This window comes from Myxocyprinus asiaticus, chromosome 8 (assembly GCF_019703515.2).
Source record: "Myxocyprinus asiaticus isolate MX2 ecotype Aquarium Trade chromosome 8, UBuf_Myxa_2, whole genome shotgun sequence".
Classification (NCBI taxonomy): Eukaryota; Metazoa; Chordata; class Actinopteri; order Cypriniformes; family Catostomidae; genus Myxocyprinus; species Myxocyprinus asiaticus.
The window spans coordinates 50,306,825-50,321,433 of NC_059351.1; the positions used below are offsets into that span (position 1 = coordinate 50,306,825).

The 14,609-nt window shown below is 40.2% G+C and overlaps 1 protein-coding gene across 1 annotated transcript; it reads right to left on the reverse strand.

Annotated features, from left to right (window-relative positions):
• Window positions 1-1,018: 1,018 nt before the first annotated feature.
• LOC127444555 (exportin-1-like) lies at window positions 1,019-14,488 on the reverse strand. Its single transcript, XM_051703977.1, has 24 exons — window positions 13,914-14,488; window positions 13,195-13,324; window positions 12,997-13,098; window positions 12,747-12,819; window positions 10,908-10,969; window positions 10,596-10,640; window positions 10,299-10,480; window positions 9,972-10,020; window positions 9,755-9,874; window positions 8,505-8,633; window positions 8,105-8,263; window positions 7,822-8,019; window positions 7,589-7,727; window positions 7,321-7,502; window positions 6,975-7,131; window positions 6,121-6,419; window positions 5,700-5,883; window positions 5,498-5,604; window positions 5,221-5,415; window positions 4,661-4,829; window positions 4,438-4,572; window positions 3,812-3,971; window positions 2,108-2,204; window positions 1,019-1,911 (listed from the first exon to the last, which is right to left on the reverse strand). The coding sequence occupies exons 2-24, from the start codon at window positions 13,318-13,320 to the stop codon at window positions 1,765-1,767; spliced, it is 3,216 nt and encodes a 1,071-aa protein (XP_051559937.1). The 5' UTR covers window positions 13,321-13,324; window positions 13,914-14,488; the 3' UTR covers window positions 1,019-1,764.
• Window positions 14,489-14,609: the final 121 nt, after the last annotated feature.

The following is a 14,609-nucleotide window of genomic DNA, read 5'->3' on the forward strand; positions in this document are numbered from 1 at the left end:
GTTTCCGTCATGTCTTGGTGTGGTACGTTCGGCTTTTTTCGTCAATCCCGAACGGAGAGAGGGAGGAGCAACGGTTTGTTACACATCGGCTGTTTTCGTCATGTCTTGGTGCGGTCCATTCGGTTGTTTTTCGGAAATCTCGCGATCTCTCAACAACGTCTCGCAGTCGAGCACGTGGATGCGATGCGTATTAGTTTCAATTAATGTACTATAAGGACTGGTGACATATACAGAACACTATCGGTATTTGTTGTTTGTGCAACAGTTCTGGAGCATAGATTAGATTCATTCTGGGTTATAGCCAGAACATATCTTTATATCCTTTGTGTACAAAATAGGATCCGACTTTGTACATGCATAATGTAAAGACTTCCATACAATGCAAGTTAATGGTGGTGACCAAAACTTTGAAGCTCAAAAAATCACATAAAGGCAGCATAAAAGTAATCCATCTGACCCCAGTGGTGTAATCCATGTCTTCTGAAGCAATCTAATCGATTTTAAGAACAGACCAAAGGATAACTGCTTTTTCACTATAAATCATAACGTCAGTGATGATTTCAAGCTCGATTACACTTCCTAGCACCAGTTAGCACTCTGCATGAAGCAAGCACTAGGAAGTGTAATCGAGCATGAAATCATGATCACTCCGGAGACTGCTGATGTTATGATTTATAGTGAAAAAGGAGTTACATTTTCATCTGTTCTCACCCAAAATCAATTGGATCACTTCAGAAGACATGGATTAAACCACTTGAGTCTTACTTCTGCTGCCTTTGTGCTTTTCGGAGCTTCAAAGTTTTGGTCACCATTCACTTACATTGTATGGACGTACAGAGCTGAGATATTCTTCTAAAAATCTTCATTTGTGTACTGCAGAAGAAAGTCATACACATCTGCCCATGGCTTGAGGGTGAGTAAATGAGGGAATTTTCATTTTTGGGTGAACTATTTAAGTTCAACAAGTCCTACAAGCTAGGTGAAAGACACAAACACAATGCTTTGTAAAAATATCCAACTTTATGTTGCCATAGTACTAATACACAGCTTTACAAAGTGAATATGAACAGACCCTTCCATTATAATGGCATCCTTATGAAAAACAAAAAACACAGCAGACACTGAATTAAGACAACAATTCAGTCATTCCCAAAATACTGCAACCAAAGAAAAAAAAAAAAAAAAAAGAATTATATATATATCAAAACCTTCAAATAATATAAAAATGAACTCAGAGCAGCTTTACCACTGATCCCAATCCTTCACATTCACTTGCTGTGGTATGTACAAGCCACACGGCCGCACAGCTCAATGACGTGTCCCTATGTGAGAAAATCTCTTCCTGTGCAGTACACTTTCACCTTCATTGGCCTGTCTTACTATATATTACATATTCACAAACAGAAGAGGGTAAAGGGCAACAGGGAAAACATTTAAAATGTTTGAATAGTTTAAACGTTATGTACTTGCAAACAGGAAAGCAAAATACCAAACAGAAACCGTGGTGATTAATATACAGTGAATTGATATACACCAGTTTCCTCCATATAAAACACGCTGTTATGCTGCCAAGTAAATCCAAGGGGTGGCCGGGGACCGAGTGGGAGGGGCTTGGTACAAAGTGAAATGTTTTTAATTTACATATTGGCATTGATTTGGTCGACAAACAACCAACATATTTGTCCTCATCGAACCACTATGTTTCCATTGGAGGAGCTTTGAGGGCCCCTCACATATTCCTTCAGTGTAAAACTGTACAGGTGCTCATTCGCACATCTCCTCCGGGAGCTCGTGAGGGTTCAGGATTCCAGGAACAGACAGCTGGAGCTTGTGTTTCTCCTCCTGAGCTTGACGCAGAGCTGCTTCCCTCTCCTCCAGAAACAGATCTGTGGAGTCCTCGCCCGCAAACTCCTGCAAACACACAATATATTTGATTATGAGCAACTGTGGAAACAAAATCAGTCATATTAGACTGCAACAATCAGAATTATTAGATCCTGGTTGGACTGATTTTGTTCTTGTTAAACTTTCAGTGGCTGGCTGTACATTGGTCTATAGTTAGCTACAGAAAGAGGATGTAAAATCAAGCAGGAAGGAAGTGACATACCTTAATCTGCACCAGGAAGTCCCTTAGATGCTCTTTAAAGGCAGGAATGTCCTGATTCAAGCTGAACAGACCCGTGACAAACACCTTCACCTGAGCACTGAAAGAAACAGTATATTAACCTCTTCAACTCGTACAAATTTTTTGCCTGCAATTTTTCACACCCAAATTTAAATGCTCACCTTCCATACAGTTGACCAATTGCCAAAAAAAGGTAATTTTACAGAAAACCGCCCAAATTTCAAAAACAGATTTCAATCTTTCATAAATAATACTGCATATGTTTATAATCTTATGATGAGCAAATGTCCTTAATTTGTTAATGTAATTCTGGTTGTGTTCGCTCTATCTCCCTGCATGACATCTTATTTCATTCCACTAGACGGCAACAAGTACCAGCAAAAATAATTTTTCCTCTATCACCATCACAATATACAGATCTGAACTGTAGGTGGTGTTCTAATGCAGCTAAACACTGACACCATAGACATCCTGTCTTTTTTGGATCGCATGCGTGTTCCCCACTGTTTCGTCAAATATCTCGGCCTCTGAGTGGACTAGAAGCTCAATCTAGGTATCGTAAGAAAGCTGATATCGGTGATATATAACATTTCATCAGTAGTTGATAACATATTTTGCCAATCATTTGTTAATCATGCTTTTTTTTTTGCTGGACTGCAAATTATGCCTGAGATATAACATTTAATTAAACAAACAAGCTCACAGACATGTAAAAATGGCTCATTTTGAAGAAAACAGGCTATTTGGGTCTTACAGAAGCAGTGATCGGAGCAGGCATGAGACATTTGTTTTTGTCATCTTACAGGGATGATATTTTACTTTGTGATTCCTTTGATCATTCAAACTGTGGTGTTAGGATAAAATAAAGTCACATTACATTCACATTCCTCAGAATGAGAGCTTTCATTTGATATATGACTTGCCTATTTATGTGCTATGTGAAAAGTATTTATATTCATACTCTTATTTCTACATCACCTCTAGGTGACGGTCATTTGCGCCACAGAGGATTTCTGGCTTTTTGTTATTTCATATGTAACAAATGCAAAAGTGATGGGTTTCTATTCAAGTCTTTCTGGAACACTCCCGGGAGACTATTTCCTGTCATGACAGTGCAGCTCTTATCTACTTGAATGGGGGAACACCAAAATCTCAAAAAGGGTTGGTGAAGATTACGATCAAAGAACATATTTCAAATCATAAGTAAAATCTGACAACACTGGTATCATTAATTGTGCTTCTTTACCTCAGATTACACAAATAAAAAAATAAAAAAATGCAATTTTCCCAGCTTGTATAGCTAATGCACATGCACGTTCTCGAGATGATTGACAGGCTTATGCCTGTATCTAAACGTGATTGGTTCTTTTACCTGTAAGGTGGGACTTCCTTTCTACATCTGTTGACCATTGGGTGCTAGAGCTTTTTGGCTGGGCATTCCAATTTCTCTCATCCATTTTAATAGAAGTGGCACGTCTCTGCTAAATAGTCTCTGGTTTCTATGATAAGTTCAGATTCTAACCTTTCAAACGGTACCACACCTGACTGACTTATGTCTCCAGGGACTTGTACAATTTAAGCGTAAACATATCGCCAGCGGAATTTACAGTAAGAGGTTAACAAATGACAATGGCCACATGTATAACTAAAACAGCAACAAGATTCGAGACTGTTCAAGCAGCTTACTCTTGCAGGTGTGGGAATGCCGTCTTTAGCAGGTTGGCCACGTACTCCTGCACGTAGCCCTGATTGTTTGCCGTGGTGCCTGCGTTCAGCGCTACGCTGATTTTACCCTCCTCTATCAGGTTAAACATGTAGGCCAGGATGGAGGCGTGCATCGTCAAACCTGCCAATCAAATACACAGAGTGAATAAACTTTATTACAACACATAAGCATGGTGCTTATATCCACAAGTAGAAGTTGAATAAAATGGAATGAACAGAAAGGATCTCATAGGCACGTGAATCTCACAAATAAATGCCCCAGGGTATATTTCACCACAAAAGCAATAAAAGAAAAACAAAAACAATACTAATTTCAAAATGCTAAAGTTTAGAAACAAAGAAAATGAAGCCTATTTTTAGGACTGCTAAGGATTTTTGCATTTTGATATTTTTCAAAACAATTATGCAAATGCCCCAAAATAGGCTTCATTTGTTTTTTAGCTAAATATAATTTTCTTTCTTTTGGCTTTGGGGTGAAATATGACCAGGCCATTTCTTGTTTTTGTAAGATTCAAAAGCGTTTTGTTTGACAAGTTTCCATTATCTACACTGTAAATTTGTCACTCCATCTCTGCCTAGCAACTGACCAGCCGTGTGCGACGTATCCGTGACAACAGAGAAGATGTGTTGCAGGATGTCGCAGAAGTAGGTCTGATAGAAGCTTTGAGCGGCTCCCTCTTCCTGTGCGATGTTCTGCAGCATGGTGAACAGGATCTGAAGCCCTGGAGGGACACAAACACACTCCCAGTGAGTATTTTAAGTGATGTTTATGAATCAGAATCAAACTGAAGCTCAAGACATGCTGCCCACCTGTGTCGGCCACGTTCCTCATGGTGTGTTTAAAGGCCCAGATGATGGAGTCTAGCACCAGTTTGAACTGTGCAGGTGGGATGGACAGGAATGCTGGGAAACACTGGGAGTTGACAGCCTGGAGAAGGTAGAAGAAATGTGTTCTGTGCTCTGGGAATTCCTCAAAGTTCTGAAAAGGAAAATAAGGAGTGAAAGTGTTAAAATACATACAAATGCACATTATTTATCGGCAGCTGTATCGGTCAACATTATAATTATTTTTATTACCACAACAGCCTGATTAGGCCAATATTGGAATATTTAGTGTAAAAAAGGCTTAAGAACAGGCAAAAACCTGCATATTCATAATTTATGCCATAAAATTAAATGAACAGCTAATGTAAACGGCCAAAAATTCTATCAGTGATTCACTGCTTAAGTGAAGTCATGTCCTCATCAGGTGATTGATCCTTTCATTTGCCATTTACTTATCTATACTCAAGAGTCACACTGGTTGGATATGGCAGTGTTGGGCTCATGAGAATCTAAATGAAATAACCAATCACTGATAAAAGACTAACCTTGTTGATCATTTCCAAGGTGCATTCAAACACAGCGTCAAATATCTTCGGGATCTCTCCTGTTATGTGACTCCCAAGTTTGTTGACGATGGTTGCCATGGTGCTGAGCACCTCTGGTTCTCGAGCAGCTGGAACGTTCCTTTGGTAGTCAATGAGAACTGCCTCCAGCAAAGGTGGAACAAAGTTCTCTCCGACCTGAGAACACAAAATATCATTGTCAAATCTGTCTTTATGACTCATTATAAGCTCTGGCTGATCCAGGACAAGCGGAACTCACCATCTGTGGGTCGTTGGAGCGGCTGACCCATCCTGAGATGAGTTTGAGAGTTTCTCTCTTCACTGTTCGCATGCTCCTGATCAGAGGCTGCTTTGTCACCATTTCGCCTGCAGAGACAGTGTTTTACACATTAACTCTGATGTATAACAATAAGCCAGTTATTGAGTCTTATCCTAAATGTCTGTTTGTGTGCGTCGCTCACCGTTGGTCTGGACGGCAGAGGAAATGTTCTCACTAAGGCACTTGTACACATTGAGCATGTCCAGGTAGATGCGTCCCAGCTGCAGGACGAAGGGGTGTCCCACAGCTTTACATGCTCTGACATTGGTCTTCAGGATGCTGCCTAGCTGACGCACTGTCTCGGGGTCCTTCAGGATGTCCACGTTCTGAAAAAAGAAATCAGATTTTGGTGTTATTCTTTCAAGTTTTCAATCTTAGCACCCACTTCTGTATCAAGCGATATGAAAATGTTCACCGCCATGCTCAACCTCACACAACAAACTAATGACTATGAAATGGAAATGGTTTTGATTTATCAGAAACTGAAAACTGAACCTTTTTTTTTTTTGCTCTAATAGATTTGTTTGATTTATTAAATGTTTCCAAATTCTAATAACACTCACCTTGGTGGCCTGCTGAATGATGCTGTCCCACACCTGGTTGGGGAGCAGCATGTATTTCTCAATCAGGTGCTCTTGGACAGTCTGGTCCGTCTGAGCTCCAATCATGTAGCCCACAGCCTCGTAGAAGGTGTGCACCTGCTGTGGCTGCAGGTCACAGATGATGGTGTTGATGTTGTTGAGAATCTCATCGATGAAGGGCATCACCTCGCCCACCTGCACCTGTACAAAATGCCTCCTACATTTCTGAGCGATCTTGATGAACGTGTCACACGCCATGTCCTGCACGCCATCGTGCGTCTCTGAAAAAGAGATGAGGCTTTCTGGTTAGCATAACACCAGAATAAACACATTCGATGGAACTTGCCGAGACAGGAAAAACAAACATACACATGGAAGGACACCTGGTGTTAATTATGCTTTTTCTGCTGGACTGCAAATTTTGTTTAGGACATCTGCGATATAACATTGAATTATTTAACCAAGCAAGCTCACAGACATATAAAAATGGCTTATTTTGAAGAAAACAACCTAAGGTAAGAGTTGATAAAGAGTTTGTGGCTATTTGGGGCTTACAGAAGCAGTGATTGGAACAGAAACGAGATGGTTGTTTTTGTTGTCTTTAGAGATCATTTTCACTTTGTGATTCTTTTGAAAATCATTCGAACTGCGGTGTTAGAACAACAAAATAAACTTAACAGTCACTTTCCTGAGAATGAGAGCTTTCATAATGGTGTTCCGATTGACATACACCGGAATAAACACATCCAATGGAATTTGCAGAGACAGGATAAACACAGTCTCGCAAACATACACATGACAGCACACTTGGTGAAACTCTGTATACTCTTCCTCACCGTGCATGAACTCGAATAGCTTGTTGACGACAGTCTTGAGGAACTTCCAGTGGGCCCTAAGGAATCGTGGATACTGGCCAACGATGTACATGATGTTAGAGGCGATGATCGCCTTGTTGTCTTTCCCTCGTTTCTGTTCGCACAGACCCAGCAGATCCTGAGACAGAAAAACGGATCACAGTGTGAGATCCAAACATTAAGGGAAGCGCTTTTTCTCTTCACTGAAAGAGAAATGCATCCACAAAGCATCCAAAATCACTCACTAAAGTAGTAAGTTCTTTAGTGAGGTTTTATTTTCACTTTTAGTTTTCAAGCTCTGACTGCAATTTGAAAGTTGAGTAAAGACCTTAATGACGGTGACGAGGAATCTCTTCTCATCCTCCTCGTGCATGGCTCCACTGATGGACCCAATGGCCCAGCACAGTGTGTTTAGGTTCCTCCAGGACCACTCAGTACCGTTAACCTGATTATGAAGCTTCTCGGTCATGATACGCTCCGTATCGGCATAGTCTAGATGAGTCAAGTAGACTAGACAAAAGAAAGAACCAAACAAAAACATAAGCCTTCTCTGCCTGAAACGCTTAAGCCGAATGAGTAAAGCTCATGATGATTACCCAGAGTCTCTCTCATGTTCTTATAGAGGTTGATGGAGTCGGTGTCCTTCATGAACTCTCTCACTACCTCACCCTGATCGTTCTCCACCACCAGAACCTCCTCTGGTTTGGCCATGCGGCTCACCATAAGCAGACGCACCTGAGATGGGTCGAACACACACATGGCTTTCAGAAAGAGCATTTATGAGCAGATTCCTACCAACACCCTTTTATTTGAGGACAGCATGTCTGACCTTGGAGAGCACAGGCAGGTAGAGGTGTCTGCGGGGCGGCACGTCAAAGTGTTGGCTGGTGGACAGTAGAGGGGAGGTAGAAGTGGAGAATGGACTTTCTCTGTACAGCTCAGCAGCCAGATGGTTCCAATACTCCAGACAGATCTTAAAGATCTCCGTATCCTCCACCTCGGAAACCAGCAGCATGTAATGCAAAGCCTGAACACATGGAAGTCACATTATTAGACATGAGATCATCTGAGTGTGTGTGTATTTCAATAAACATCTCTCAGTATTTGTGTACCTCCATGAGTGTCTCTCTAAGGTTCAGTCGTTTCTCTATCAGTTGTCCGTGCTCTTTGAGGAATGTGCAGAGGAACAGGCTGAGGTTCTGGATGAAGTTTTGCTCGTCATCTTTCCCATTTGCGTACGCCAGACGAATATTTGTGTTCAGTGGCAGCATCTGTTAAAAACAAATCATATAATCTAATTTCTGATCAAACAAACATGGTGATAGCCATCAATTACACTTCATAAATGGACGTTTTTCTCCATCTCAACCTTTTCTTAAGCTTTGTAAAAAAAGTTTCAATTCTAAAAACATTACTGGGAACTATAAGAGGCAAACTCTTTGGACATACCCAGACCCATGTAACATCATGAAGTGTTCCTCCAATCGGAGGACCAGTTGTGTGTGCGTGTACCTGTTTGAGCTGCATCATGGTGAGAGTGAACAAGTTGACAAACTGCTCCTCGTACTGACTGACACTGACGCCTGCGATCTCCGTCAGACACTTCAGCGTCACGTTCCGGAACATTGGTACGTTCAGAAACTGCGCAAGGAGGCAAAACACCAATTAACAACCAATTCTAAGCTTGCTCCAAAGATCTTCAACTATCACTCTGTGATATTTGGTAAGACGAAGATGTAGGACTGCCAGCTTGGACACAAAGCTCGCAGCAGAGTGCCGATGAGATCAGCCAGCAGTCCTAATGATCTTCCTCTCTTTCTTACGCACAGGCAAACTGAATCAATGCAAGTGCGCCTTTGTCAGAGGATCAACTAATTTATTAAACAGTTACAACTGTCAGAGCACACTAAGATCATTTCCTTAGATTTGAGTCAGAGGTAGATCGATATATCTGTTTTACCGATTAATCAGTGCCGATTATTGCTTTTTGGTACTACCTATCCACTGCAAAACTCAACAGCGATACTTGCCGATATCTTTTTGGAAAGATTCTACAGTTACAACTGCTTGGTTCTACTGTACAACAGTGGCCTCTAGAGTTGAAATAAAACAATTACTGACACCTCATGGGGATTTGCTATATCGAAATCTTCCATCATTAACCATATTTACCCCTATTTTTATCACCACTTTATTGCATACTTTATTTTTATTAGATAATATACATACAAAATCCTTAATCTGGTGGATATACAAGCTAAAAAAGCCTAATTTGGTAAATACTTGAGCACTGTAATGGAGCTAAGTCTCCGTCATTTCAAAACAAAGAGTCCTTAGTCTGTTTAGGGTTTGTTCACAGTTAAAAGTCCCACGTTATGCACCAAATCTTGGATTTTATTAATTTTAGACTCTTGTAGCGACTATGTCTGTGCCCGTCATAGTAAGAAAAGACTAGGACATTTTTTTTTATCCTTCTATAAATTGATTTTTAAAACTATCTGCAGATTAATTGGTTATCAGCCTTTTCCACCACATTAGTTATTGGTATCACAAACTTCACTATTGGTTGACCACTAATCTGAGGTACTGTGTTGCTTAATAGATCAAGTGTACAGATCCTCATTTAATTTTGGTCTTTCAGATTAATTCCGAATTTAAGCACTGGACACTGTATGGGACTTTTCACACATGGGCCAAGTCACTTACAAGGACACCTTCAATAATATATTGGTGCTGTCATTGACCAAGTCACTTTCAAGTACCTTGTATACCAGCGTGCTGATAAGTTTGGTCTCAAATATGTAACCCAGCGGAATCCAGTTCAGGAAACGAAGCAGTGTCTCCAACGTGGCATGGACCAGAGGGGCATTCTGGGAATTCTCCTGGTGAACACAGCATCATGTCAGTGTTAAAAAATGAGAGGCTGCCACTGTAATATTCCAAGATAAACATGAGAGAATGATGTTGTTTGTAACCTACCATGACAAACTGGCAAAGCTGGAATATTTGGGAAAACTCATTGCACATACTGGGAGAAAAAGACAGATAATGATTAAACAGTTTCCACATCAGACTTCTCATTTAAGATTACTGAATAAGGATTTTTAAGAGAGCACCCTCATGAAGCAATTTCTAGCCAATAAAATATCTTAAAGCAGAGTATGACTAGAAAAATGTATGTTCACTAGAACTATTTCAACACTAAGATTTCATGCTGTCCCATTACATTTCTAGGCCTGAAAGTCACAGTTTTAAAACTCCCTGACATTTCCAGGTTTTCCAAGAACTTGGGAACCTTGAAAATACCTGTCCTTCAGGTGCTTGGCTTTGACCTGAGTCATCTGTCCACTTGAGAAGTCAAACACCTCTTCACTCAGGAGCTTCAGAATGATCATGTTGTTCTGACACAGACTCTCACTGGTGCGACTTGCTCCCACAATGTCACTGATGAACGTGGGCCAGTGCTTCGGCCATTCCTGCTTCAGGATCTACACACACGTACAAGAAAATGCATTTACACAAGAACCACAGTCACTTCTTAAATATCACAATGACTAAATATGCCCAGCCACAAAAAGAAATGATTTATTTAATCACGCTCACCTGCACCAGGATCATGTTCAGCTTTGCTATGTAAACTCCCTCTTTCTGCAAGAGTGAAGAGATGAGCTCAGTTGGGATGCATTCAGTATGCACAAAACACATGGAGTGACTGCTTATGGATGAGCATAGTGTGAACAATATTATGTACATAGGTGTGTGCGGTTACAGTGAGTATGGATTGTGTCTAAGAATGAACTAAGAGTGTGTTGGACATATATGTAGCTGCAGTACTGATGCATAACTACTAGCCCAGTGTACACTTAAATGATGAGCAATGCTAAATATGAAACTACCTAAAGAGGGACTGTTTACCTCTACACTGTTTGCATCAGAGGAAGTCTTGATAATCAGCCCTACAACATACTTCTTAATTCCTGTGGACACAGACACAGCTGTTAGTTATTTGTGTACAAATGATACATTTACAGTTTTCAAACATTTGGAAAATTAAAAATGATTCTTGGAGATTATTCAAATGCGGTTGTTTGAGAATACTGGTCTTGCAAAAATCATATTGATAACAGAATATGCCCAATACAAGCATATCTCAGAACAGCAAACACTAACTTTTTCTAAAGATATATATTTTTTAAATTATATTTACATTTTTATAGAAAATCTAAGTGGTGCTTGCATGTGCAAAACTCCCCACTAATATGCTTGTATGTTTGCCAGGGCATTGCCATTGTATAGCAAGTATGAGCAATAGTAAAATAGGTGCTTCCCATAGCAACCACCACTAATAAGTGTTTTGATCCAGTGTACTGTAATGATTGCTTAGACAGGGAATGTTAAAATGCTATATATTCCAAAGAGCTGACAGTAGGTCTTCTAATAGCTGTACTGTTATATAATCCGGATGTGTGCAGTAGATTTGACATAATGAGACTGAGGATCAGGGCACCTTTTCTAAATGCTCTTTTGGAAATGTTTGATGTTTGTGATTTAACACCATGCCAGCTTCCATGCCTTTTTTCATGGTGAAAACCAGGTTTAAGGCTGAAGTATGTTACTTTTCGGTGTTAAAATGTGTTCTCCTATCACAGCTTAATATACAGAGACAACTATAAGTAAGCCATTCATGGGTTAATTTTCTCAAAAACAGTAAGCACTTTGTCTCTGTGGCTCTATGAAAACGGCTCTGTTTGTTTGGAGTGAGCCGCTTAGACCCGCCTCAACAACACTACTCAACCAATGGCATGAGTTGGGGGCGGGACTATCTCTGTTTGACCAACAGCAGTGTATTCAAAAGTCTGATTTGATAGTTTATTTTTGCAATTCCGTTTGGTGGCGCAGAAATGACATACTTCAGCTTTAAATGTACTAAAAGGTATAGTGATTAAAAATCTAATATAGATATGTTTTTAATAAAAGTAATAGCTCAACCAAAAATGACAATTTTCTCATCATTTACTCACCCTCATGCCATCTCAGATGTGTGACTTCCTTCTGCAGAACACAAATGAAGATTTTTAGAAGAATATCTCAGCTCTGTAGATCCATACAATGTAAGTGAATGGTGACCAAACCTTTGAAGCTCCAAAAAGCACATAAAGGCAGCATAAAAGTAATCCATAAGACTCAAGTTGTTTAATCCGTCTTCTGAATCGATAGCAAAATATAGCTCCTTTTCCTCTATAAATCTTGATATCAGCAGTCTCCCTGGCAATCATGATTTCAAGCTTGTTTAAACTCCATAGCGCCATCTAGCGCTATGCATGTGTCAAGCACTAAGAAGTATAATCAAACTTGAAATCATGATCATGCATAGAGACTGCAATGGCAAGCTGTACAGTGAAAAAGCAGTTATAATTTGGTCTATTCTTACCCAAAACCAATTGGATCGCTTCTGAAGACGTGGATTTACCACTGGAGTCGTACAGATTACTTTTATGGTGCCTTTATGTGCTTTTTGGAGCTTCAAAGTTCTGGACACCATTCACTTGCATTGTATGGACCAACAGAGCTGAAATATTCTTCTAAAAATCTTCATTTAAGTTATGTAGAAGAAAGTAAGTCATACACATCTGGGATGGCATGAGGGTGAATAAATGATGAGAGAATCTTCATTTTTGGGTGAACAATTCCTTAAAAGAAAAACCCCCGTTGGAAATGATTGTTGAGACTAAAGACATTCAGTGTGTGCCTCACCTTCACATTGATTTCTTGGTAGAATTTTCCAACGTGTTTTGATTACAGTCTCGAGTATCTGCAAAGCGTAGTACTGCAATACAAAAAGCAATCGTGTTGAAATTACAAGAGATTAAACATCAGCTCAGTGCCGCAACAGAATAAATCAATTTAATTAATGCATTTTTGCCTGTAAGGAAAATGAATTTTGCCATTCCATAGTAGTAAGACAATGTGAGGACGACACACACTCGCATCAGTGTTGACATACTTTGGTCTTCATGTTCTGGGAGAACTCCAGAATGGTGTCCACTCTGGTCCATGCATCTGGGTGATCCTTCAGGTTAGTAAGGACTTCCTGTGCCAGTCTTTGCTGAAATAAACACAAAGAAAACAAGATTTTAATGCACCTCTCTGGTACCAACTTACTGCTGTGAACTTGTCTCTGGGTCCACAAATAAACTCGTACCTGAGATCCCACATCATAGTACATGGAGTTGACGACATTGTCCAGCAAGTTGATGTCCAGCTTCTGACTGAAGTCCAGCAGCTGTCGGGCTGTGTGATCCGCCAACATGGTCATGTCTGCCGGCATAGAGCTGCAAGAATGGGGGGAGGGGGGGGACACTTTTATGACACATCTTTGATTGCTCATTCCAGCACAACATGAGCTGGAATTTCTGATAGGAAAAGATAGGAGCTGACTTCATCTTGATCACTGATCCAAAGGGCTCACATCACATGGGATGGGCTTTCCCGTTTAAACACACTGTAAGCATGCAGATCACACTGAAAATAACTTATAACGATTACAACTCAGTGCTGTTTGCTGATTTCAATCTTAAACAGTCTGTGTTATTAGTTAAGTACTAGTTTCCCTACTAAATGCGTTATTAAGCTAACAGGATAACACTTAACACATGCTGCATGTTATTCTTGCACTGCTTGGAGAGATGAGCAAGTGAACAGACAAGTTTAATTCAATGGATTGCAGGCTGATCAAACTTTCACTATAAACCCACATGTATTCAAGCAGAGCAGCTGCAGCTACGGTGAACGATGAGGGACAGAACGCGTTTGAGTTTATGCAGTGTGTCAGCAGGCAAACCAGTACTTCATTCAACTCACTTTTGTTTATGGATAATATTTACATCAAATTAATATATCACTCATCCTAAATATACTTACATGTTTTAATCAAAGCTCCTCTTTCGCTGAAAAAACACGATGCTAATGCGGTTTAGGAATCGTGTCCTGGAAATGTATGTCGCATCAAATCACGATGATGTAGGAAAAAAGGCTTCAGGTAACAAAGTGAGTCAATTTTATCTCATTTTACACAACAACAGTGTGTAACACTAGTCCAAATTCAATCCGAGCGCCCTGCAAGTTCACTTTAAAAGCTCCCTAGCTAGTTAGCTCACTGCACAGCAATACACACTACAAAGCACACCGTGTGTATGAAAAACTCTTCTGGCGCTATTTTATTTTATTTATTATCTTCAGTAATTGAGTCCGAGTCTCTTCTCTGTCAGCAGCTCGTGCTAGTTCATCTGTTTCTGTGTATAACGCTCTACAAATCGTTTTAACGAATCATTCCTTTACATAACAACCGCATCAAACCAACCGTTAGTTTATTGTTGTATCTATTGCAGGAAAAAAACGTTGTTTATAAAGCAGATATCTGTGAGACTCTGTAACCCAGCAGCTCTCCAGTCTCACGCATCACACGCAAGACCGGTTGAAACCGGTTCAGACTGGCATATTCCATCTCGGTTTAGTTTTCAGCCCGTAGCGCCGCGGAAAATTTTGGACTGTTGACACGCCCTCTGCTGCATCTGATAGGCTGTAGAGAGCAACGCGAACGGCGTTCTGGATTGCGAT

Excerpts from the sequence above, each read along its gene's own strand:
- LOC127444555 (XM_051703977.1), bottom strand. The coding sequence starts at position 13,320 with ATGCCGGCAGACATGACCATGTTGGCGGATCACACAGCCCGACAGCTG. Across the intron at positions 6,420-6,974 it reads GCTATTCGAGTTCATGCACG|AGACGCACGATGGCGTGCAG; the intron begins GTGAGGAAGAGT and ends TCTCTTTTTCAG. Across the intron at positions 3,972-4,437 it reads GGATACGTCGCACACGGCTG|GTTTGACGATGCACGCCTCC; the intron begins GTCAGTTGCTAG and ends TTTGATTGGCAG.